At 47.5% G+C, this 26,312-nt stretch overlaps 2 protein-coding genes across 2 annotated transcripts in view; both read right to left on the bottom strand.

Moving 5' to 3' along the window:
* Positions 1-11,773: 11,773 nt before the first annotated feature.
* Positions 11,774-25,380, bottom strand: LOC115386394 (all-trans-retinol 13,14-reductase-like). The gene is made up of 11 exons (XM_030088621.1): positions 25,186-25,380; positions 16,352-16,534; positions 16,016-16,257; positions 14,405-14,606; positions 14,122-14,319; positions 13,923-14,042; positions 13,694-13,832; positions 13,092-13,201; positions 12,837-13,006; positions 12,599-12,758; positions 11,774-12,502 (listed from the first exon to the last, which is right to left on the bottom strand). The coding sequence occupies exons 1-11, from the start codon at positions 25,343-25,345 to the stop codon at positions 12,354-12,356; spliced, it is 1,833 nt and encodes a 610-aa protein (XP_029944481.1). The 5' UTR covers positions 25,346-25,380; the 3' UTR covers positions 11,774-12,353.
* LOC115386392 (1-phosphatidylinositol 4,5-bisphosphate phosphodiesterase delta-3-A-like) overlaps positions 18,305-26,312 on the bottom strand; it is a 41,310-nt gene continuing 33,302 nt past the window's right edge. The window contains exon 16 of the transcript XR_003931298.1: positions 18,305-18,316. The gene's annotated coding sequence lies outside the window, so the exon portion shown is untranslated. The remainder of the gene's footprint in view (positions 18,317-26,312) is intronic.

The raw sequence follows: 26,312 nt of genomic DNA, 5'->3' as shown, positions 1-26,312 counted from the left end.
ACGGAGGCTGCAGGTAAAGTAACCTGTACTTTTTGATTGAAGGTTGCAGGTTGTCTCTGCTCTGCTGTTTGAGTCAATCTGTGCTTTTATCTTCTTCATTTACTCACTTACAGCCACTTTAACAAACCGCCCCAGTCATCCAAACCTACTGCAGCTCAAAATGGCTGAGATTTACCCAGTCAGTGCTCTGAACTGTTCATGGTCGCTGTTTTAAGTCCTCAGTGAGGGTTTCTACTGTATTATTATTATTATACCATTTAAAATGATCAGGTCACTCTTAAGTTTCTGCTTATTGAAACACATGAAAAAAATTCTACTTTATATTATAGAAAAAAACGTCTGGCTCATATCATGAGTTGAACTACTGTTCTCTGCAGTGTGGTTTTATTACAAAAACCAACCAACATCACCCACCAGTGGCTCAACATGAAAACTACATTGTTATCTTCTGAAATCATAATCCAGTCAATAAATCATCCTGCATGAGCAGTATCTCTTATTGACGTCTCGTCCAGTCGCCTCGCCGTCCTGCCAGGAAGACGTCACTGCGGAGGGGGAGCGTGCCTATGTTCCCCGCTTTGTATGGACCGGGGAACATAGAACCCTTTTTCTAAATGAGGGTCCTATGCTTCCCGCTGTGTCCTGAAAGTGTCTGCTTGTACAGCGCAGAACCTGCAGTGGCGCATGGAAGCGCTCACGCGTCACCTCCAGGTATAGAGAATTACTGTAGGCTGCTGTCAGTTTACAACTAAATTATAATAACATAAAATGGTGTGAAAAATAAATAAACTGAAGCAATAAATCAGATGAATATGGCAAAGTTAGACATTTACATGTATTATTTTTTATTTTTGTGATGATTGACGAAATCACGAAGAGCTGTTTTCCTTCATGGTCCTGGGATTTTTTTTGCTTGTAGTTCAGGAATTGTGCCTGAATCTGATGGAAATTCCTGACATTGCCATGCATTGCTCTCTATCTGTTCCAATATGACAGTGAATATGATTTTACTTTTTGCAGGAGCTGTCGACTACATTTGCACCACAGCCTCATGATATAATCTTTATGGTAAACTTTATTTAAAACGGTGTGATTATTGGCTGCAAACCAAAACAAAAAACATTTTTTTAAAGCTCTATTAATTTTGATGCGAAGTTTTATGAAATCCTCTTCTAGTTGGATGAACTTGAATTAATATAAACTCTGTGTGTTTTTAAGTTTTGAGCTCCAATGAAGAAAATCAGATGAGATGAGGGAATTTTCTTGGACTTTACCAGACTTTAATTGAAAGCCACTGTGCAGGTCATATCAGCGTGAAATAATCCGTCGAAAAACCCGGAATGGACGATAATACAGTCACACGAAGTTACTTTATTCATCATGTGGTGAAAATGTCTGGAGCTTATTGGTGTGATCTGAGGAGGAAATTGAGTGATTTTAATTGTAATTTTCCAGGCAAAATGTGAACATTTGACTCAACGGCACGTCGCTAAAACTCATCGGCACGGCGGGCGAGGTGACCTCGGTGACCGTGTCCCCGTTCGTGGAGAACCGGTTCGGCCTGCAGCGCGGCGGCTCGCTGCGGGAGTGGACTTTAACCTTCGTCCCACGTAAGAAAAGCTCCCATCGCAACTCGGCGTTCCTCGGCCTGAACCGCTAACGGGGAAGCCGTTTCTCACCCCGAGGTACCAAGTTCACCAGGATCACAGGCCGGCAGAAGCCTCAGCCCAACCCCACCCATTCCACCAGGGCACAGCTGAAATCATCCACACACACACACACTCCGTCTGCAGTGTGCTGACGGTCCACCTCTCCTCAGGCCTTCCTGGACTCGCTCGGCCCCTCCGACGTGTTCGCCTGTGAGAACGGCACCTTGTTCTTCCACCAGGACAAGCGTTTCTTCCTGGCCCTCGTGAGAACCTGAAGCCGCTTCCTGTTAGTAAACCTGACAATGAAGGTGGTGAACTGACCCGCCTGTGCCTTCAGGACACAGCGTTCGATTCCCGGTCCGGCTGGAGTCCAGGAGTCCCTCCATGCTGCTGCTGTCCTGGCCGGAGAGCCGTCCGGACGCCGCCACCGCCACCGCCGCCGGTGACACGCTGATCCTCTACCACTCTGAGCTGGGCGCCTACAGCCCCCACAGCACCGCCAGCACCACCCTCAGCCACCACCGCTTCTACGCCCTGGGCTCCTGCAGCACATACGTGGCCTGCGTGGAGACGGCGGGCCGCCGCTCCGTCGCCTGCCTCGCCGCCTTAACAGATACAGATGAGCCACTGTCGGTGATTTCACCATGAGGGCGCCGCTCCAGCTGTTTCCTCTCCCAGATCCAGATGTTCCAGAGCACTTCGAGGCAAGCACTCGCTGTTCCTGCTGACGGCGTTCCACCTGAACGGCTCGGACCAGGTGGCGGAGGAGGCGGCCGTGTGGCTGAGCGGCGGCCGGCTGGCCTTCAGCCTGAGCGAGCTGCAGCCCTGCAGCCGGGTCCGCTTCGGCCTGCAGACGGTGTGCCAGGCGGGGACCGAGAACCGCTACAGCCGCATGCCGCTGAGCGACGGCAACTCCTGTGAGTCTCCTGCGAGTTCAGATCAGCCGCCCGGAATCGGTTCCTGAGCCGTTCTCCCTCCGCAGTCCTCTCGGACATCGCCGCCTTGCGCCAGACGTCGTCCGGCCCCGGGAACTACACCCTGAGCTGGGCGGTGGGGAACAGCTCGTCCATCTCCGTGTTCCGGGTGTTCCACCAGGGGGCGCTGCAGGGCACCACCCTCTCCACCAGCTACACCGTGAGGGGGCTGGCGCCCTGCCAGCGCTACTGCGCCTCGGTGGAGGCGAGCAGCAGGACGGCCACAGCGCACACAGGTGACGCACCACCAAGGGTCAGAGGTCAAGTGTAGGGTGGGAGCTTGGTTTGTGGCCACAGCTCGTTTTAGATCTCTGGTCTAAATTCCGAGGAGCCATTAGTGACTTGGAAAGTCAGGTTGTTCGGTTTCAGTCAATATTTGGAAGAATAGCAAAACTCAGAAGTTAAAGTTTGGCACCGTCCCAAAAAATCCACCAAAACGTTCCCTCTTCCCACATGGATAATTCCCCCATAGTCCTCAGCAAATAAAACTGGAGATGTTGGCGTGATCCACCGGCCTGGCCTCCGGTCAGATCCAGAAGAAGGAAAACCTTCGCCCTGAGTCAGCAGGTCTCAGTGTTGACCACAGACAAACCTTCCGCTATGAGCATGTTTAACACTCTGTTAACTCAAATGCTGCAAATCCAATTTCAATAAACGGCCCCGAAGAGGCTGCCAAGTCGGCCCTGTTGCCATGGAAACACAAGTCGGCCGGGGCAGATCTCTTCTACTCGTTCTCTCTCTGTTTCTGTCGTCCTGCTGTGTCCAGGTCCTCGGGCGGTTTCCCAGCTCAGGTACCGCCCGGCTGACTCCACCGCGCTGTGGACCCCCGGAACCCCCCCGAGCCCCGACCTGGCCTTCATCTACCAGCTGTCACTGGAGGGCGGCGCCCCGATCTGGAGCGGCCGACTGGGCGGCGCCGAGCTGCGTCTGCAGGGCCTGGAGGGCGGCCGGACCTCCTACGTCCTGGACATGTGGGAGGAGTGTGGCGGCCGGTTGGAGTCTGCAGCCTCGCAGCTGTGCTTCCAGGCAGCGAACGCCACCACTGGGTGTGGTTCTGGTGTCTCCCTGGTCGCTGCCGGAGGAGCTGCAGGACGCCGCCTCAGAAGAATGGAGCTCAGCTGAAGAAGCTCCTGGAGGAGAAGGTGGGAGGAAGTTGAATATATCTATCGTAGGGCATCGATGAATGGATGAGATAAAGATTCCGTTTCTCTGGCTGAAGCGTCTCTGTCTCTGCTTCCTGCAGCTGCAGGAGCTGCTGAACTTCTCGGACCGTCCGGCCCGGGTGGAGCTGGCCTCCCTCCAGCCTGCGGACCGGCCCAACAGAACCCAGCTCGTCTTCCTGTCCTTTGACGCGTCGGACCGGCCGCTGCCCGTCATGGAGCAGCTGGCTCGCATCCGCTCCCTCAACGGCTCCGCCGTGCGTGTCAAGGACGGACTCGTCCACTGGCAAGGTATCCTCTACGGCCGCCGCCGCGGGACATACGCTTCTGTGCGTCTCCGGGCTGACCCGGTGCCACGCCCACTCCCTGCACATCAACACGCCGGGCAGCTTCTCCTGCGTCTGTCAGTCGGGTTTCTACGACGTGAGCGGCGCCATCGAGCCTCCTGCTGCCTCCGGGCCCGTCTGCAAAGGTACAGAGCCCATTCCACCAGAGGACGGCTCTGAATACTCCTTGAATACTATTATTTATCCATCCTTCCATCTTCTATACAGCCAGTCTGAGACGTATACACAAGAAAACCACAGCTTTACTCGGTTCTGACGCTCTGACCCTGTTTCCCCTCGGAGAAGGGTCTCTTCAGCCAGTGCCTGAACAGGCTGATGACGGGCGGAGTGGCCAAGTCGTACCTCTCCTCCCACATCGGGGGGAAGGTGGAGGTGAAGCTGAAAGACGGCCGCTGCGCCGTGAACCAGAGCGCCTCGCTGTTCTTCTTCCGCACCTCCAGGAGAGCGGCGGCGTGCGGGACGCAGCGGCAGGTGAGAGCGGCCGGACCCGGGACCGGTTCACGGCGGGTTTCGTCTCGCGTCGGTAACGAATCAGGAGCAATTTCCCACTGCGCAGGTCAATAAAAGCCACATCAACTTCCAAAACACTCTGACCGTGTCCCTGAGCGAGGATCAGACCATCAGCCGCAGAAACCTGAGGGTGGTGTGGAGTGCGTCTACTCCCGACACTACGTCCGCAACGCTCAAGTGGGCGTGGACATGGAGTGGTGAGACCAGCGCCAAGCCGGGTTCGGCTCGCCGCCAGTGGGTTCCCCCCGTGTCCGCAGGCTGTCCTCCATCTCGCTGGTGGAGTACAACTGAGCATGACGCTGTTCAGGGACGAGTCCTTCACCAGCAGCTTCGCGGACGGCGCGTCGCTGGGGCAGGAGGACACGCTGTACTTCCAGGTGGCGCTGCAGACCGACGGCTCCTTCGCCTCTTACGTGCTGCTGCAGGTGGAGGGCTGCTGGGCCACGGAGAGCGCCGACCCCCAGGACGGCCTGCAGGGCGTCCTCCTCCGGGACCGGTACGGCCACCGGCAGCCGTCCGGCCCGTACGGCTGTAGTTTCCCCGGGGAGTGACGAACGTCGTCCTGCAGGTGTCCGGTGGACACCACCTTCCAGTGGCTGTCTGTTAACGGGGAGGAGCAGCGCAGCAGGTTCTCCGTCCAGATGTTCGCCATGCCCCGCCGGCTGCCGCTCTGCTTCCACTGCCTGGCCAACGTGTGTGGACACGAGGAGGCGTGCACCCAGGTGAGACGACCGCCCGCCGACGCCAAAGCGTTCTGTGTGGAGTGGATATTCGTGACGTTCTGCTCTGGTTTCAGGACTGCGGCGGCGGCGAGCGGCGCAGCCGAAGGTCTTTAGGCGCTTCGCAGAGACGAGGCGCGGTGGTGTCTGCAGGTCCTCTGGTGGTGGAGACCAAGGGGAAGTCGCTCTGTGAGTTCCTCCGCTCGCTGATCTGATCTCTGAGCTCTCGGCTCATCATGATGAGTCCTCCGGTTTCTGCAGGGGCCGATCACATGACCAGGGTCTCCGTTCTATCCAGGTCGCTGGGATGTCTGTCCTTCGCCATCCTGGCGGTGAGCGCAGCCAAAGCCGTCGCCATGTATCACCGGCGGCTGAGGCAGAGGTAGTCTTTAAAACCGAGCCGAGCTCGAACTGGATTTAGTTAAATTATTCGTTTTTGAATTAGTGATGAGTGAACAGTTGCCTGTGTTCAGTCCTGAGAAGAAGGATGTTGTTTGAAGAGTTTCTGCCTCAGTGATGAAGATTTGGTTGAGTTTATGATGTTTAAACCTCTAAGCAGGAATGAAAACTGTCTTATTTGCATCTAATAAAATATGTTGAAGGATTTGGGAAAAAGTGGTTTTGGTTTTGTTTTGGTTTTTTTATTAAGAGGATGAAGTAAAATGTTTAAAAATGTTTCTCATTCAAAACACATTCAGTCAAAAAATAAATCTTTTTTTTTTTATTTTTGTAGTCAAAGCATCTTAAGAGAATAAATGAAGATATTTAGGTGTTATTTTACTGAGTGTCGTTACCACAGGAGTCTGAACAGGGATGTTACTGGTGACCTGTCCAGATGCATCCTGGGTTCCGGGGTCGCCCCAGCACCACACGACCCTGAACAGGATTCCAGCAGATGGACGTTCTGTCAGTCTGATACTAATCAGATTTCATTAAAATGTGCGATGTTTTTTTTTTTTAAACTGATCATTCAAGACCAAAATGGGTCATTCATTCAAAACTAAAATGGGTCAAAACGTGGAATCCCAGCAAACAGCCCTCCTTTCTTTCTTTCGGCCCCCTGAAAAATAAAGAGAATTGTATAAGTGACGGTGACAGTTTGATCGCTTGTAGCGGTGACATGTTGAGGAGACAGCACTCACTTTCTCGGCTGTCGCTGGAGGACGACTGCAGGATCTCCAGGGGAGCCACCAGCGAGTTTTTAGCCCCTCGAAAAGCAGTGATAGGTCAGGCCCCACAGCAGCATCCGCCCCTCTTGTGTGCCCTGACTGGAGCCTTTCTGGGCCCCTATTAATTACAGGCCCCCAGAAGCCTCCCCCTTTCCCCCTCTTTTTAGGCGCCCCGGGGATCTCTAGGCGTAAAGCTCAGCCTCGCGCCTGGCCTGCTCACAATATACACTCTGCTGACCTTTTGACAAGGACCTCCACTGTGGAACAAGAACAACACACTGTCAGCACACACACACACACTGATACTGAGTTTATCCAGTAATCCTGAGATTCTTTTACTGCCTGCTGAGTGGAGACGGCAGGTCAGACACTCACCCTCTGTCCCAGCGCAGCTTTGGTGATGCTCGGGTCGGTCAGCCTGAATTGAGCCTTGGCTATCGCCCTCTGCTCCCTCATGAATATCATGAAGCCGGAAGGATATCTCAGACTGTGAGACACCTGCTGGTCCTCAGGACGCAGCTGTCTGCCCCCGTGTCCCGCTGTCCAGCTGTGGTCAGACTGAGGGGGGGCGGCTGCTGGAGGCCTGGGTGCAGCTGGAGACCTGGGTGCAGCAGCAGGACTGGACGGAGGTTCGCAGCCAAATGAATTGTACAGCCACTTCATCAGAGCCGTATAATCAGAGTCTGGATTCCAGGCTGCAGCTGCCCCTCTCTGGTCCAGTTGTTCGAACACCAGTTCACCGAAACACTGGAAACAAAGTGAAACCATGAGTAACGTTATCATCAGAATGACCACGACTGTGCCGTCTGAGTGGGCTGTCAATCATATTTCTCAGAAGGTGTTGACAGGACGCCTGTCCCTGCCCCCTGCTGGGGGTCTTACCTGTCCCTGGCTGGACGTCCATGCCTCACCGACCTGAGCTGGCAGCGGGCTGATGGGAGGAGTCACCACAGGAGAGAGGGGCTGCAGCGCTGCAGGATGGACTTCTGCGCTCATCCACCAACCCTGTTCTCCTGGGTGACGGTGGCCTGGCGCAGGGAGGACGGCTGATGGAGGACTGGATGGAGCTGGAGGGACGTCTGCCTCAGCCATCCAGTTCTGAAGAGCCTCGAAATCAGCGTCCAGGTCAAAACCTGTAGCTGGCTCTCTTTGGTCTTCTATCTCTGAAATTCTTTCATAGATAGAAGTCTCCACTCCTGAGACAGAGAAGCAACAGGTGGTCAGCTCATTAGATACAATCCAGATTCTACATCTAACCTAACCAAACACACAGTCAGACACGGTGTCTTACCTTCATCTTGAGCGGGACCACTCATCCTCCTCCGTTTTGTGCCCTGGTTGCTCGGCACATCCTCATAACTCCTCTTTCTAGAAGAACACAAGAGAAAACCAAAGTGTGAGAACACATGGACACCATCTGTGAGGTGAGCTGAGCTGTGGTTCCATGGTTTTGATTGACTCACGCTGATGGGGAGGGCTGCAGGTCAGAGGTGACACGTTGAGGTTGTTCGACCACCAGTTCACCGAAACACTGGAAACAAAGTGAAACCATGAGTAACGTTATCATCAGAATGACCACGGCTGTGCCGTCTGAGTGGACTGTCAATCATATTTCTCAGAAGGTGTTGACAGGACGCCTGTCCCTGCCCCCTGCTGGGGGTCTTACCTGTCCCTGGCTGGACGTCCATGCCTCACCGACCTGAGCTGGCAGCGGGCTGATGGGAGGAGTCACCACAGGAGAGAGGGGCTGCAGCGCTGCAGGATGGACTTCTGCGCTCATCCACCAACCCTGTTCTCCTGGGTGACGGTGGCCTGGCGCAGGGAGGACGGCTGATGGAGGACTGGATGGAGCTGGAGGGACGTCTGACTCAGCCATCCAGTTCTGAAGAGCCTCGAAATCAGCGTCCAGGTCAAAACCTGTAGCTGGCTCTCTCTGGTCTTCTATCTCTGAAATTCTTTCATAGATAGAAGTCTCCACTCCTGAGACAGAGAAGCAACAGGTGGTCAGCTCATTAGATACAATCCAGATTCTAAATCTAACCAAATCAAACACACAGTCAGACACGGTGTCTTACCTTCATCTTCAGTGGGACCACTCATCCTCCTCCGTTTTGTGCCCTGGTCGCTCGGCACATCCTCATAACTCCTCTTTCTAGAAGAACACAAAAGAAAACCAAAGTCAGAGAACACATGGACACCATTTGAAAACACGTGGACAGGAAATAAACACTAAACATGAAGGAAATGACAACAGAAGCCTGATCCGCTTCAAGTCTAGAAGCTGTTATCAGGAATAAAACACATTCAGGAATAAACCAGCTAACTTACTTTTGTTCCTTTCGAGGAGGAGCAGCGTTTTCGCCAAACAGGCTCATCGTTGCCCCAGATGTCGTCGCTCGATAGGTCACCAAGTAGCTAGGAATCTGTACGTTTAGTTGACGGAGAAGAAAGTTTCAGTAACCATAATCCAGTAACCAGAACACACACCAACCATCTATGGATGTCACCAAATACTTGATTCATTTATTTTATTTTATGTTGCACATATAGTCAAAACAACATGGCTGTGTGCATGGGAATGTAAAAAAGCCAAAAGGCTTGTACAAATGCTGCTCCTGCACAAACTCAAAGTGAAAAAGTGGAAAAAAGAAAGAAGGGACAAAAGAAAAGAAGAAAAAAAGTCTGTGGCCACAAAACACAGAGTTGTGGCCATGAAATAACGATTGGTGGCTATGGAATACCAGTTTGTTCCCACAAAATTAGTATTTCAATGACTCAAATTCATATTTTGTGAGCATAGTCGTTTTCCAGATTTAAATTTTTCCATTTTGCATAACTGTCTTCGATTGAAAAAAGACATTTGTCTCTCATTTGCTTCTCTTTTGCACGTGCTAAAGCTTTTCTCTCAGTACTTACTGGAAGGGTTCGTTGAAAGCTCTGCTCTCGGGAAATTCTCTCTCGCAAATGGCTCCTGTCACAAAAACACTGCTGACTGCCTGAAGGCTGGACAACAAGTGAATCAGACCTGGACTCGACCTGGTTGACGTCATAGCCACAAAGTCACCATGGCAACTTCCAGCTGAAAAAGAGTCATTACACGGAGCCGCTCGTGAACCGAAGAATCGAATTGCGAATCGAGTGTAACCCGAACCCAAACGGAGAAATAAATCCCAATGGACCGAAAACAAGGGAAGATATGGACATAATAGTTTCACAGGCTGTTGAAAACGCTTCCAAAGTACACATCCAGTTTATGAACCAAGATGAATATTTTATTAATGGCGTGTTAGCATGTTTGTTGTGATGCAGGCTGGGGGGAGCGTGCCTATGTTCCCCGCTTTGTATGGACCGGGGAACATAGAACCCTTTTTCTAAATACGGGTCCTCTGCTCCCCGCCTTGCACTGAAAGTGTCTGCTTGTACAGCGCAGAACCTGCAGTGGCGCATGGAAGCGCTCACGCGTCACCTCCAGGTATAGAGAATTACTGTAGGCTGCTGTCAGTTTACAACTAAATTATAAAAACATAAAATGGTGTGAAAGATAAATAAACTAATGTAATAAAGCTCAACACAACAGCGAACACGGCAGTTCACAGCAGGAGCAGCGTCTCCAGAGGTGCCAATATCCTCCATCAAAGTACAGCAAACCATGTATTTTTCGTTTCCAAAAATTAATTTTTGAACGAATATATTTTCTGAATAAATACCTTTGTCCTGTGGAGCCTGCAGTCCCCAGAATCAAATGAGCAGGATAAGGACGGACTGTCCATCCTGGTGCGCAGCCAGGGAGACTTATTTTACTAATTTTAATATGTTCTTGATTATTATTGACGATTAATAATACAACTATTTCGTGTGTGTTGGCGTGTGTGTGCGTGTTTATCAGGGAAATGAGTGCGCGGAGTGTGAGTGAGAGAGGTGATGCTGCTGAAATGCGCACTGTAAAAATTAAATAAATTTTAAAACCTGATTTGAGGCATTAATGAAGCAGACATGAGACATTAAAATTTTGCTGATACTCTTGGCTTAATATTTTGTTTATTTATCTTAATTTCTAATACATTAGATTACAGAAAAACAACCTGTTGTGCAAAAACACTGCAAAATGTATGATGGTCTGGCTGACCGCCTTTGGGGGGGGGGGGGGGGGGGGGGGGGGAAGAATGCTGGCAGTTCTCGTGTTAATCATTTTAGTTCTAGTGTTAATCATTATTTCCCTTCATTCCTGTATTGACATTCATCTCCACTATTAGGAATAAGCGGAGAGCTCATTCCCTCAGGTCATTCATTCATTTCGGCATCTCCGTCAGCGTGAACCCAACCCCTCTCTCCTGCACGCAGCAGACTGTGAGGACTGTGACGACCCTGTCAGAAAAATTAAGTTCTACAGTATGGAGGAGGGAAACATAGTTAAATGTCTTAGAATTTGACCTCCGCATTTGACAATCAGACAGCTTATTCATGTGTGTGTTTTTTTCTGTTTTGTGTTTGCTTTTTTTTCCTTCTTTTGAGCGGATAGTGTGACAAACACAAGCTGCTTATTTAAATCACTAAATATCTTAAATCGTTATTTTTGTCCACAGATTGGATAGATAGTTTACACCAGAATAAAAACACGTTTATAGCTGTGATTAGGAAAAGTTTCATTATATGTTCGCTCTTCCCGCTCTGAAGGGAGACTCCTCTAATTTTTTTCATTTTAATTTTTATTACATTTTTATTAATTATTTTATTATATTTCACTGTTGTTTACGTCAACTCGGTTGGTGCAAATGCAAATCTGCGCTCTCGCCGCAGCAAAAAACAACAAAAAAAAACCTACATCCGAGTGCGCGATGACACAGCGGGGAAACAGGGTCCTTTGTTCCCCGGTATTGATAGAGGGGAACACAGGACCCGGGGAACATCGCCGACCTGAGGGAACACATCCTCCGTCTGTCGGATGAGCTCAGGAAGAAGGACGATCTGCTGGATAAGGCCCGGATGTTGGCGATTGGCCAATCTATGGTGATATCGTCATTCATGGCTTGAATTACCGGATTGGCCCAAATATAGGACCACTCTGATTGTAGGACGACCCCTATTTTTCAAATATCATTTTATGAAAACAAAAATATGTTGAAGAGGCTACTCATAAACAACTTTTTATTGGACAATTAGTCTTCACTCAAAAACTCACAACAGAGATAACATTTCACGTGATTTAAAATAAAAAAAAAATTACTGCAGTATTAAATAAAAAAATACATTCTCTTTCTCAAAACAAGCAACAATTAAGTAGCCTCAAAGTTTCAATAACTGCATTCATGATGTAAATAACTTTATAACCATCAAATTCAAGTTCTATTCAACTTCATGAAAATTAACAATTCAGTCCAATATATCTTGGCCACTTGGCAGCTGTTTGTTGACTCCGCTGCGTTGATTCCCATCAGTTTAAAGTTGGCATCAAAGCTTCGCCTCTGCTGTTTTGCTCACTTGTCTAGAGTTCCAGCTCCTTCGTTCCAGATTGTCACGTTCCTCCATTTTTCATCAGATCACTGCGATGCGCCATTCGCTTCCTGGGCACCAGTACTTTGGCTCCATCTAGCGGCGCGGATGTGTAACGACAATCTAATCTTTGATTATAGTACAACCCCAGTTTTGAGAATACAATTTCTGGAAGGAAAATATCATTCTATATTCGAGCCAATGCAATAGTAACCAGACAAGTTAACCAAAGTGAAGCAGTCTGTCAGGAATAATCCACTTTCTGTCTGAATCACTGGACTGTTAGTGACATCAGATCAAATGGCTCGGTAGAGTCTATCCTGAATGTTGAGCGGCTACTCTCCTTTTTGTTTACTCTTCATAAACTTCATTCTCTTTGCCAGTGCCATGGTGTCCAGATGGAGGTTGCGGTCAAGAATGACCGAGCCGCAGGAGAGCGCTCCGGCGAGGGCGCCGGCGAAGCCGCACACGAACACGTCCTGACCTGCCAGAGGACAACAGATTGAAGGAGAATGTGTGTGAGAGGACGGCCTCTTCACTCAGTCCCGGGGCACGAGGACCGGATCTGGGCCACACCCACCTGTCAGGTAGAGGTTCTTCAGCGGCGTTTGGGGCCTGACGGTGGCGTTCAGCTCAGGACTGAACCGCGCCAGGCCGTGATCCGCTCCGTAGATCTCGCCTTTGGGGGCACCGATGTAGTGTGTGTGTGTGATGGGGGTGCCAGCGTCGATGTACTCGATCTGCACAAACGACCCAACTGAGCTTCAATGACTTCTCCACAAAACAATATTCAGCTCATGAGCAGTAAAAGTCTTCACCTTGTCTCTGGTGATCTTGGGGAAAACGTCCAGAACCACGTCCAGGACGGTGTCGATGAACGCCTGCTTCAGCTCTTTGTAGTCGGGCCCTCTGTTGGTCACCTTTCCGTCCTTCCACTCCTCAAACCAGGAGTAATTGGCAAAACTGACCACGCTCAGAGTGGACTTTCCTGAAGCGAAGGAGAGAGCGGAGATGTTGGAGGAAAAGCCGAACACGAAGCCTGACGTGGAGGCAGAGTGTCTGAGTGGAGCTACCTGGAGACCTCTCCTCCCAGGTGGGATCTTTGGCCGACGGCGAGGCCACAAACAGCAGAGGGATTTTTTTGGAGGACTCCTCCCTCTTTCCTTTTGAGTATTCATCCATCCTTTGAAAGAAAACATGTTCATGGTGAATCAAACACCCCAGAAGGGTTCAATATTTCCCAAAAGACGATACTGCAAAACTGGACAATGTAATAAAACTCAGATTAGCCATTATCTGATATAAAAATACAGTTTCAGAACTGCACAGCAAAATTAAATAAGTTGTTTTTGGCCACATGAATGTGAAGACTTTCACTGTGGAGGATACCGACAAACTTTTGTAGCATTTTGATTGTCTCTGTCACCGTCACCTGGATCAGATGCAGGCGTTACATACGTACATCAACGGACCTATACAAACACAAAAGACTTGAATGTTTTCATTGTGCTACTATTACAAAAACAGCACCAACTACTGGCCTGACATGGACAGCGGTTTCAGCTTTTCTTTCTGTATCCTTATTGTTTAGTGATTAAATATGCCTGAAGCAGTCATTCACCATGTCTGGTGTCACAATCGGGCACAAGATGCTGGTAGAAGTGAGAAAACCTACAGCTCGTCGAAGTTGTTCTCAGAGAAGATCCAGTAGTTTTCTGCTTTAAGGCCCAGCTCCTCCTTGGTGCCGTTCAGACCCACGAAGATGCTGAGGCCTCCCTCACCGTTCTTCATCATCCCCAGCTGCTGCTGGATGGCTGCGAGGCGGGAGAGTCGTGTCAGACCGAACTCACACTCCTGACGGTTTACAGTCAGAACAGTCAGTCAAAACAGTTGGTGATCCTCACCTGGCATGGCCTGGAGCTCTTTGGGCAGCATCTTCTGGTAGGTGTTGAAGATGCCGGCGTTGGAGATGACCATCGGGGCGTGGATGTGGACTTCCTCCTGGCCTTTCATGACGCTAACGCCTGAAACCACGAAAACACAACCACATCAAAAAACACAGCAAGTTGTGAGCACTGCCACTTGAGAGGCAGCCAAACCCACCGCAGGCCTCCTGGGCTTCGTTGAAGAGGATGCGGTTGACGGGGGCTCGCACCAAAACGGCGCCGCCTGCCTGTTCGATGATGGGGATCATGTGGTAGGCGATCTCACTCGCCCCGCCTTTCGGGTACCAGGCGCCGTTCAGGTAATGACTGACCAGCAGGCTGTGCATGGCGAAGCTGGCGTCTTTTGGGGCGTTTCCTGCAGATCGGAGATGAAAACACAACCTGTGATCCTTCTGCAGAATGATAAACAGGAACAGAAGGCGGGCGGTGGCCGGTCCCACCGTAGAGCCCAAAGATGTAGGCGAAGACGGCCCTGAGGTCCTTGTTGTCCGTCAGCTCATTGACGACCTCGGTCAGGCTGCGCGGGGCCATTTTGAAAAAGAAGGACAGGTGCTTGGTGAGCCCGGTGTAGGCCAGGAATTTGGCCAGGGGGACGGGGCAAAGCTTCAGCACACCCAGGAGCCAAATACCACGTCCAGCTTTCTGAGGAGGAAACAGGAGACACACGTGAAGGCAGCAGAGGACAGACACTTTCACGCCGGGCTCACACTGGATACGGTGCGGCTCTGGTACGGAATTACCACAGCACTGTCAGTCACGCTGCCTCCGGTGCGCCTGCAGTCCACTGGAGGAGGTTGTCAGATCTGTTGCGCTTTCAGTGCAAATATATTGTGCCTCAGCCTCTGCGCAGAGGCACCGGGACAGTGCGTCAGCATTGCTGCGCTGCTGCCCCGCCCGGTGCCCGCGCCCTGCAGCGGTTCAGCAGGTCCATGCCAATGATGCACGAGGCCTGGATGTTAGCACGCCAGAACTCGTGTCTCACCTCTTGGCCGCCCACACGGACCGTCAGTGGCTTCTTGTCACCCATTCTGACCTTCTCACTGGAGACTGTCAGAGGCTTGATGTCTGTGGCAGCCCAGGCTGCGGAGGGACGGCCCGTCATGCCAGGAAGGAGACCGAGGTGCACTAGCGAGATGGTAGACCCAGTGTCTACCCTAAAAACCCAATAACTAATAACCAACTAGATAACACAAACACCGTACTTCGACAGGAACACCTATCGACTTTCCTTCCAGCACCCGAGTTGTGTTGCGATTGACGCAGTAAGGCTCTGGCGTCTGGAACAATAGGATCCTTGCGGAAAGTTTATGGCGCGCCGGATGAGCTCCGTAGCGGCGCCGGAGCCGGACTGCAGCCGCACCGTGGATGGCGTGAGCTGCAGCGTTGGTTTTAATCACTACTGATTAGTTGCGGTGTCCAGACCGGAGCCGGACTGCATCCAGTGTGAGCCTGGCATCACTGTAGTGGAGTAAACGTTGCTGTTTTGTGAATAACACATTGATTAAAGGAAACTGTGTGGGGAGAATGGCAGACCTCACTACTGAAGGAAATAACTTAATTTTTATACACATGTAAATAAAATAAATGCAGATGACCTAGTTTCTAGTATTGCAGGAGATTTTGAGATATTAAATCCGGAAATCTGTACTGTGATGTGAACTGTAACCCAAATTATTTATAAGTGTTAATGTTGTCCTTAAGAGTTCAAATGTTGCATCACACTGCGCTACTTTCAACATTCTTGCTAATCAGGATCTGTACACACTGCGTGGAAAAAAGACAGAGGAATAAATCCAGTCAGGACACAGATCAAGTGTTGATCCTTTGTCTGTGTGATAAAGAAAACCTGCTGCTCCAGCGAAGCCTGTCACTCTGACCTTTGACTTGGCAGCCAGTTCTTTAAACAGTGTCAGCGACAATATCGACAGAAATCTGGATAGTGAAGATTATCCGTGCTAAAGTGCAACTGTTTACCACACCAGACAGGGAGAAAAGGTTTCCATCTGCATTTTGGAATGTGATCAAGGTTTTCAGTGCCACTAAACACTGACCTTGACCAGCCTCATGTATTCGTCGATGGCCTTTTCCTCTCCAGGGAAACACTTCTTCAGCTCCTCGGGGAAGCGAGTCCTGCCGCTGTAGATGGGGTACCGGCGGCGGTTTTCTGGCGGTCCCAGCACCACCTGGTCGAACGGGTTGTCCAGAGGCTCCCACTGCAGCTGCCCGTTGGTCAGCTGGTCCAGCATGCAGCGGAACGGCTTGTGATCCAGCAGGTCGCCAATGTAGTGGATTCCTGCAGGACACACAGAAACACACACAGCAGGAATTCATGTCTGCTAAAACTGACAGAAGCACAAAGAAACTTCACAGAAACCCGTTTAACTCACCAACGTCGAACTCGAAGCCCTTCTTTGTGAACGTGTGGCAGCAACCGCCGGCTCGATTGTGCTGCTCCAGAACCAAAACCTTCTTTCCGACTTTGGCGAGCAGCACGCCGAGCCCAAGACCGCCAATCCCACTGCCGATGATGATGGCGTCCAAGTTTTCTGGCACCTTGCTGGCCGGGAAACCTGAAGACACGCCGGACAATCAGAAAAGCAGCACAACACTTACAACATATAAAAAGGACAAAGCTGGAGATCACAGAAAATTACAAATAAATTAATGACTCCATGACTTCACCTTCTGCTTCACTCGTAATAATCATGTGATTCATGAAATATTACATTCATGAATTTATAAAATACAGTATTATTATAACAATACAAGTGCATCAAAAAAAAAAACACTTTGTTAATCCCAGGGGGAAAGTCTTTGCAATAAATCTAAATTGTGTGGACATTTTACCGTTTTATTCTATAACAACTATAAAATGTACTCCTCCATGGTATTCTTTTTGTTTTAAGAACATGTACTTTCCCTGCTGCTTTGTGTTAGCATAAAGAAGTTCATTGCACTATTCATGGTGGTATGATATTACAATTCAAGTACAACTCGGGGGCGCTAGTGAGCAGGCGATGGTGTGGGAAGCACAGAAGACAAGTTCAGCTAAAAACCAAGCAAAAGTATATTTTTCAGGCACCTTAAGCCAGCTAAATTGACAAAAACCTTGTGTATTTACGTTTTAAATGTTATCTCATTTTGGGGGGAGACCGAGTTGGGTTAATAGCCAACAACCTTCAAAAATGCAAGGTAATCGATGGCGCTCCAACAACAGGCCCCAAAGCACCGAGCTCACCACCCAAAGCCTCAACACCACAATCTGCTGGCCAAATGAATGCAGCGTCGCCTTGTAAACCAGCCCCGCCCGCTCCACATTTCGATTGTGGAGCTAGGAACAGTCTGGGGACAAGCCAATACAAACTTCGTGCAGGGAGTGTCGGTTACTCCTTTGACTGACAGCGCACTTCAGCCAATCAACGCTTCAACACAAATACATAATCAAAATGCGTTAGCTTCTGTGAACACAAAGACACGCAAAAACGTCCTTTCCTGTTAGAAACTCACCAGGCGCAGCCTCTTGCTCTTGTTTAATTTTTGTAATACTTGGTATTTTAGCTATAACTTTACTTATTGCAGCTTTCAGATGATGGTTAATGTTCATCTCCGTTATGTCCGCTATGTTTGTTTCGGAAGAAGCTACGCACAGTGATGGTGCCACTTCCGCTTTTGCCACTGGAATTCGCCCAAAAAATTTGAGAACAACAAGCTTCAATGCTGATTGGCTCGGCCGTCGCACTGCTCCGTCACATTCTCTTTCTATTGCCTTGTCCCCAGACCCACTTCAGCTCCAAAATCCAAATGTGGATGTGGAGTGGGCGGGGCTGGTTTACGAGGCTAGATGCAGCGGACCTGAAAGCTGAAATCCTCTCATCGCCGAAGACGGATAATGCTGCGATGTTCAGGTCAGAATTAAAGGCCGCACCAACTGAAGATTTTGAAGCCATCAAAGTCGAGTTGCAGGCAGTGAAGACCGAGTTAGCTAGCAACACAGCTACAATGCACTCGGAGGTGGAAGCGATGAAAACGACATGGAACAAGCGCTTTCATCACAGTCAGAAGATGTTTCGGGTCTGCAGACCAAATTGGGGAAACTGGAGTCAGAAGTTAACAGCCTGAGAGAGAAATGCCTCGACATGGGGGGACGGATGAGGCGTTCCAACATCTGTATGTGTAATGTCCCCAAGACCACAGGCTCCAGCACACCCACAGAAGTAACCAAACTTCTGAGGGAAGCGTTGTAATTGGATAAAGACGTCCTGATTGACAGATCTCACCGAAGTCCCCAGGCGAGAAGTCGAGACGGCAAACCCCGTCACCGGGTTCATTATCATCAGGACTGTGCCAACATCCTCCGATGTGCCAGGGAGTCTGGACTGCTTCATTAGAAGGGAACAGAGATTACAGCCCCCCCCCCCCCCCCCCCCCCGAGCGTTGTGCAGGCTAGATTGGCTTTCGGAGAGGTGAGACCCGTGGCTGAAATGGTGTGAAATACATGCTCCTTTACTCAGCGCTGCTCCAGATCACGCACAACGGGAGACTGAGAAATGGTTTCAAAACCCACGAAGGAAGCCATTGCGTACGTGAAAACAGAGGTCCTGTCAGATATACCGATCAATTGACTTTAACCTGAAGTGGCTGGAAAAAAAAAAAATTCAGATAGTGCATCTGAACAAATTCATTGTTGTTCATACTGTCAGTTTACAAAAAGCAAATCCACACTGCTTCTGCGATGTTGTTGTAGACTTTAAAGTTTTTATAATTTAATACTGGTTCCCTATGCTGCACTGATTTTGTAACATGGTACTGTTATTACTATTTTTCTTTATTGCAGAAATTGTTAATTGATCTTGATTCTGGGTATAACAGCACTGTTAACATTTGCCTTTCACAATGTGTTCAATAGCCAGACAGGTCTTTCCCTGTCCCCTTAAAAAAAAAGAAAAGAAAAGTTTTTGAATGTTTAATGCTGAAATTGTTCTAATTCATGTTATAATATAAGGTGCCTTATAATATGTTCATATTGTTGTGACTACAACTGCCCTTTTGTCACTTCCATGACTGGGTATAACACAGGTGACGCGCACACTCCACAGCGTTCGATTTACAAACTTTATTCGTTTATTCCAACAATGTTTAAGAACGATGCGTGGCACAAAGCGGTCAAAAACTGTGTGCTCACCCGGTCACTCACACACCCACACGAACAACCCACTCATATGCCTTCACAGACAACGCATCCACACACCCACTCATGGCGTAACCATGAAGAACCATGTAGAATCACATCCAGTTCATGCGTCCCGTTACGCAGTTTGTAACAGGCACAATTTTGTAATAAGCCTTTCCAGTACACTAGTCTTTGTCTTCACTCGTGCAGAACGAACAAATCCTCTTTTGTCAGTGACAGTTTCTTCAATCCTGCCCAGCAACCATGAGCTCTGGAGGGCTGTGGGATCTGCTGTCAATACAGTGTCTCCAGGAGCAAGATTTTGCTTTTCCTTATTCCATTTGTGCCTCTCCTGCAGCAATGGAAGATACTCCCGTATCCATCTAGAGAGAGTAGAGTAGAGAGTTACTTTATTGATCCCAGACTGGGAAATTCGGTCTTTTCGATCTTTTCCAGAATAGGTCGCAGATATACTGCGCCTGTTTCCATCTTCTTTTTGAGTAGCAATCTGTGCCATCAACCCTGCCAACAGGTAACACCGGCTTGCACTTCATGGTTAGTAGATGGTTAGGAGTGAGGGCCTCTAAATCACAAGGATCATCGGATAGTTTTGTTATTTTGTTATTTTGTCTGCGACCCTTCCCAGGTCAGCAGTGGTAAGGTTCGAGGCACAGGGTCATCCCAGCTGTATTTCATACGACACAGTTCTCGAAGAAGGAATTTTGTGATGAGCGTTAAAGGAGACAAAAAGCCCAATGGGTTGTACACAGAGCTTACTACTGACAAAATACCTCTTCTTGTGTGTGGTTGTTCTGTAACTGCACATTTGAAACTCAACATGTCAGTCTCCACACCCCAGTACAGACCAAGGGCTCTTTCGAGTGGCAGCTTATCCCTGTCCAGATTCTAGCTCATGCACATTTTTTGGGCTACGTTCTTGTGAGATGCTACACAATACTTCACGGCACTTCACTCATCCATTTGCTGAGTTTAAATCCTCCTATTTGACATAATTCATCGAGTCTGTTGACCATAAGCACCGTGTCACTCTGATGTAAAACCCTTCAGCAGGTCATCGAAACAGACGTTGTTACAGGCAGTGCTGGTCATTTCTGGAGCAAAGTCGTGGCTGTTGTCTTCAGCTGTTGTATGGCGGGCGTAACATGCACAACTGTTGGAGCACAACAAAAAGGTGAACCTTCATGCGACATGTCACAAGCTTCTGGTCTGTGTCTCCCTCAGGCCACCATAAGAAGCGTGACAGATCTGTATGCTCTTCATCCACTCTGGCTTGATGGTACACGGCCTCTATGTCAGCCATAACAGCCACTGGCTCCTGTCTGATTCTTGTGAGCACTCCCAGTAAGGAGCTGGTCAGATTGAGGCCTTGCAAGAGTTGTTTATTCAGGGACACTCTTTTATACTGTGCACCACAATCAAACGCCACACGCATCTTCCGTTTCGTAGGGTGTCTCACTCCATGATGTGGAATATACCACACTCCTCCATCAGATCTGTTCAGCTCATTTGATGGAACTTTCTCAGCATATCCATCCATGCTTGATCACATTCTCCATAAACTCTGTGTACTCGTCATGAAAAGCTCTGTCCTTCAGAAACTTTCTCTTTAGACCACACATTCTCTGTTGGGCAATGCTGACGTTCTTTTGAAAGTTAACAGTGTCAGTCTTAAAGGGGAGCTTCACCTTGTAATGACCATCTTGCAGTTTTGCAGAACTGGTTACAATGTCCATGAACCATTGTTATTGCAGTGACATGTCCTCTTGTTTGCTTGAACACTCACTGAAATCGTGATTGCAATGATTCATTAATACATTTTCCAACCTCTCAACTGACGTCCTGTTCACACTGACCACATGGCAGCCATTTTTTGGATCACAGCTTTCATGCTGGCTGACATATCCATCTCCTGCACATATTCTCGGTCTTCCATAGCTGTGCAACACTCTCTGAGGAATAAAGAGTAAGTCTGCAAACCCTTTGCATCCTCGGGCCTTGTTGTAGGCCAGCTGAGCACGTTGTCTACATATGCGGCAGATATTTTTAATTCTTTTCCAAAATGCTCATAGAGTGGAGTGACTCCATTGCTCTAACATAACCTTTATCTGGGGCCATGTGCTGACAACTGCGTACCAAGTCCTGTGGTTGACCCCTTGTATACTGATGTAGGTAGTACAGACAGTCTCCTGTATTATTGGTTTTTGCTTTCCACACAGTTTTGAAAGGCTTTGATAAAGGTTTGAAAAAACAAGGGGTCTCCATCGAAGACGGGAATTTCTCTTATCAGAAGCGAATTTAAATTTTGCGGTTGAACAAGAAGTTCTGTAATTTCATTTAGACGTGAAGCTCGCTCCTTCTTGTGTTGAGTGTGTGGCTGACTGACCTTCTCCATGGCATTTCATTCAAAGATCCGTCAGCGACTTCTTACGATCGCTTGGCCAGGATCCTTTTCCTTCACTCCGACGCCGAGTCATTTCTTCCTCCTGACAGGAGTTCACGCCTACGATGCAGCCAGTTTTTGACTTTTGATGCGACTACAGCTGCCCTTTTGTCACTTCCATGACTGGGTATAATGCAGGTGACGCGCACACTCCACAGCGTTCGATTTACAAACTTTATTTGTTTATTCCAACAATGTTTAAGAACGATGCGTGGCACAAAGTGGTCAAAAAACTGTGTGCATGCCCAGTCACACTAACAACTCACTCATATACCTTCACAGACAACGCATCCACACACCCACTCATGACGTAACCGTTCATTCACAACACCTAACTCACGCCCACCAACAACATACACGCATAATGGCTGGAACACATATTATAGAGCAGAGGTCTGTCTGTTGGAGTGGTATCGTCCCCTCTTAAACACTTTAATGTGTAGCTATTTCTGTGAAGGGTTGGGGAGTCACTTTGTTCTGATAGGTGAGGGTTGGGGTTTTACTGTACCGCATTTTCAAAATTGCTTATTTCATTTTAGTCTACATTTACATTTTACTTTCCTTTATCTTTTTCTGTACTTTAACAAATTTCTATTCAAACTGAAAGTAAGTGACACACCAATAGCATTTCCCCATGTTGAATATGAGTGCAGTTAATGCAGTTTTTTTCAAACAAACCAGCTGGTTGTGATGTAAATTTTATTAGCTGGAATTTAAAATCCTTAAATACTCCCATCAAATGAAAAAAGGTAATGAATCACTTGAGTAAACTAAACGCAGGGATCGTTTATCTTCAGGAAACACACCTTCAAACCGTTGATCATTTTCATCTTAAAGCAGATTGGACAATCATTCCACTCCAATTTCCACTCCAAATCTAGAGGTGTGGCTCCTCTTATTAACAGAAACACTCCATTTTTTCAGTCATCTCTCTTATTCCTAAACAAGATAAAACCCTCTCGAATGTAGTTCATATCGTCCCATTTCGCTTTTAAATGTAGACGGTAAAATTCTCTCAAAAATGTTAGCCGGTAATATGGAGATGATCTTACTCTCAGTTGTAGCAGAGGACCGGACTGGCTTCATTAAAGGGCGTCATTCATTTTCCAATCTCAAGCATTTACTTAAAATACTCTTTATGGTCCCACTCCACCCGATGTTCCAGAAGTACTACTGTCACTTGGTGCAGAGAAAGCTTTTGATCGGGTGGAGTGGGACTATCTCTTTTTCACCCACAAACAATTCGGTTTTGGTGAGGGATTTATCGCCTGGAAAAACATTTTGTATTCTTTGCCCTTAGCAGCTGTTCTTACAAACAATAACCTTTCCCCTTATTTTTCTCTCTGTCGTGGCACCCGACAGGGCTGTCCCCTATCACCCCTTCTTTTTGTGATTGCGACTAAACCACTAGCATTAGCATTACGTGGTGAAGTCAGTTTCAGTTTATTCACTGAATGAGGTGTCTCTGTATGCTGATGACATGCTCTTGTGCATGTCTGATCCTTTAAATACCCTACCAATTGTCCTGAATTTACAAGAGGAATTTGGCAAAGTATCAGGATAAAAATTCAATCTGCATAAATGTGAAATTATGCCCGTACATTCAGACGCTAAGCTAATTGATCTTCAAACATTTCCTTTCAGAGTCAGTCCACAAAAATTTAAATACTTGGGAATTTGGGTAACACACTCATTTAAAGACATTTTTAAAGCTAATTACTCACCATTATTAGCGCAACTTGAACAAGATCTGGAGCATTGGGGTCTTCTACCTCTTTAAATTGGGAGGGCGAATCAGTACAATCAAAATGAATGTATTGGATCAAGCTTTTTGTGAATGGAGTAGCAGAGGAATTGTTGCAGTACTGATGGCACCTTCGCATCCTTTGCTCAGCTTGTGGTGAAATTCAGTATCCCTCACTCCCACTTCTTTAGATTTCTATAGCTTCGAAGCTTTATTTCAACATCGTTTACTCATTTTCCAATTAATCTTCATATCAGGGCAAAAAATACAGTAGCCTTTGGTTTCTTCTTAAATGGAAGGATCAATTCCCTCCACCCTTTAAGATGTGGATTAATGACCGTCTACAGCACTTGGTGCTAGAGAAAATTCACTTTTCTACTCGAGGCTGTGCACAAGAATTCTATACTACTTGGAACCCCTTCTTAAAAGAATACTCCGAAGATTTTGAACCCACGCCCTATCCCTATTGTTTACAAAGTGAGATAAGCCCATAAATACCTTTTTGTGTCAGTTCGTCCAGTGCCTGGCTAACAGCTGTTAGCATCGTAGTTAGCTTAGCTCAACTACGGCAGGTGAAGAGAAGACAGAGCCAGACTGAGAAAGCGGACAAAATACTCCTTCCAGTGGTCCAGGGGATGGCGAAGTAAATACGAATGGTTATAAAACTTTTTAAAAGACGTGTTTTCTTTTCAATCCCTTAAAATAGCGTTTTGATACACACAAAACTGAACAAGCATAGTGCGCTGCGGAAGGATATACCAGGCGCACAGCGGCTGAGTCTATGGCTTCTACTGCTGTGCTCCAGCATATCCTTCCGCGGAGCACTGCGCTTGCGCAGGTCTGTGTGGATCAAAACATCATTTTAATGGATTGAAAAAAAAAATACGTCTTTTAAAATGCTTTATAACCATTCGGATTTACTTTGCGTGCTAATACGCCGTCCCCTGGACCACTGGATGGAGTATTTTGTCCACTTTCTCAGTCTGGCTCTGTCTCCTCTTCACCTGCCGTAGTTGAGCTAAGCTAACTACGATGCTAACAGCTGTTAGCCAGGCACTGGACGAACGGACACAAAAAGGTATTTATGAGCTTATCTCACTCTGTAAATGATCGGGATAGGGCGTGGGTCCAAAATCTTCGGAGTATTCCTTTAAGTTATGTGAAGAAACTAGATGTCACTATTGCTGAGAAGTTTGATTGACCCTGTATAGCACATATTCAAGAACTTATGCTTCATTTTTTTTATTTTCCTTTTGACTGCCATTGTCTTGATTTCCACCAATTTATCTTTTTATTTTTTTAAATCCACACCAGTGCACCATTATTGCAATTCATTTGATTTGATTTTTTTTTCTTTTTTGTCCCTGTATGACTATAATTTTCAAATGTATATGTGTGACATACAATACTGAGTGGTACAGTAACATCTTGGAGGGTAGGGGTTGTGTTCTGTATTCTGTTTTTGTAGTTCTTTTTTCTATATATAAATTTCCAATAAAAAGACATGGTGCAAAATTCAAGTACAACTCATATAAATCTGATGGACAAGTATAATACATGTCGCCCAGCAACATTATTGTCGCTTGTGAGGTGAGACACACTTGGATTAATAATTAGTTTATACAACAATGTAAGAGAGGACTTACGGGAGCTGCACTGAGCTCAGGAAGCAGTAAAAGCCTCACTTTTCCCGCAGCCGTCACTGAATATACAATTATCTCCAACAAAGTCACTCACTTCAAGCACAAACACAACAACCTGCTGTTATGAGCATAATTCAGACTCTTTTTCCTGAGAAAAGGAGAAGTCTGACGTGTTAAGATGCTAACAGGGTCGTTTCACTCACCTTGCTTCAGCACTTTGTTTTTCTCCTTCTTGTCGAAAACCATCTTCTTCAGCGGTTCGCGAGAATCCGTCGCGAAGGGATTCGGTCCGGAGGAGCGGAACGCATACTTCAATACGACTGTGGCTAAAACCACACCAAAAACTGCCACAATGAGCCACATTGTGTCAGAGTTTGTGCTCCATGCAAAGGAATGGAGCCTCAGTGCAAAATAGAGTTCACTTCCCGATTTATAAAGCCCCGCCCACACAATGACACGGGGAAACTGGCCAATCAGAGCCCGCGTTAGATAGTCCTAACTGATTCGACCAATCAGCGTCAAGTTTACTCTGAGAGCGGCACCCTGCAGACAGTAGGAAAGTGAAAGCTGTATAACCAGAAGTGACCTTTGACCTCTTTACAATGAATAACTACCTTGAAAGACTATAAATGCATTTTCAATAAAAGAAATGTTTGAAACAGAGACAAATATTTCTACTGATGCAAGTTGCTTCATTACTAAAATGCACGAAGCTGCAAACTCATCCCACATCAGTGGAAGTTCGAACACAGTCACACTCAGATCATTTTAAAGAATTTCAAAGAAAAAAAGTCATGAATTAAAAGGAATATAATTAGCATGAGATGGAATACTATAACTATCTTTAAAAATACATCTTAATCACCTTTTACCTACCATATTCAAACCAGTGTGACATTTTATAGTAACACACAAAGTGAAACTCAAGCAGTTCAGTGTTTGACAGTGTTTCAGCTCCTGATGGTAAAAAGTCAGACATCTGCAACTCTCCTTGGTAATTCTGAGACAATTCAAGGATCCAATGTCACGTTCAAGAGTTAAAAGTAGTTTCCAGTGTATGAGGGTTTTTTTTTTTTTATGTTTTTGAGGAGCAATATTGTAAGAATTTATTGCATGTAGTTCTGCAACTGGATTCCAGTGACAAAACAAGGTGCAAACAGTCAAACTTAAAAGGAAAAGTGAGGAAAAAGCCAAGAGGTTAACATGCAGTGATCTTTTTCTTGCTTTTATTAGAATGACACCTGCTGCCACCTGAATTTTTGATCAGACTTCTGACGAAATGTACAAAAACCCCACAGCAACTTCTAGATTTTATTTCTTTTTTTTTTTT

The sequence above is a fragment of the Salarias fasciatus genome, chromosome 4 (genome assembly GCF_902148845.1).
Source record: "Salarias fasciatus chromosome 4, fSalaFa1.1, whole genome shotgun sequence".
NCBI classification, from domain to species: Eukaryota; Metazoa; Chordata; class Actinopteri; order Blenniiformes; family Blenniidae; genus Salarias; species Salarias fasciatus.
Note: the sequence above shows the minus strand (reverse complement) of the source record. Positions and strands in the feature narration are given on the sequence as shown.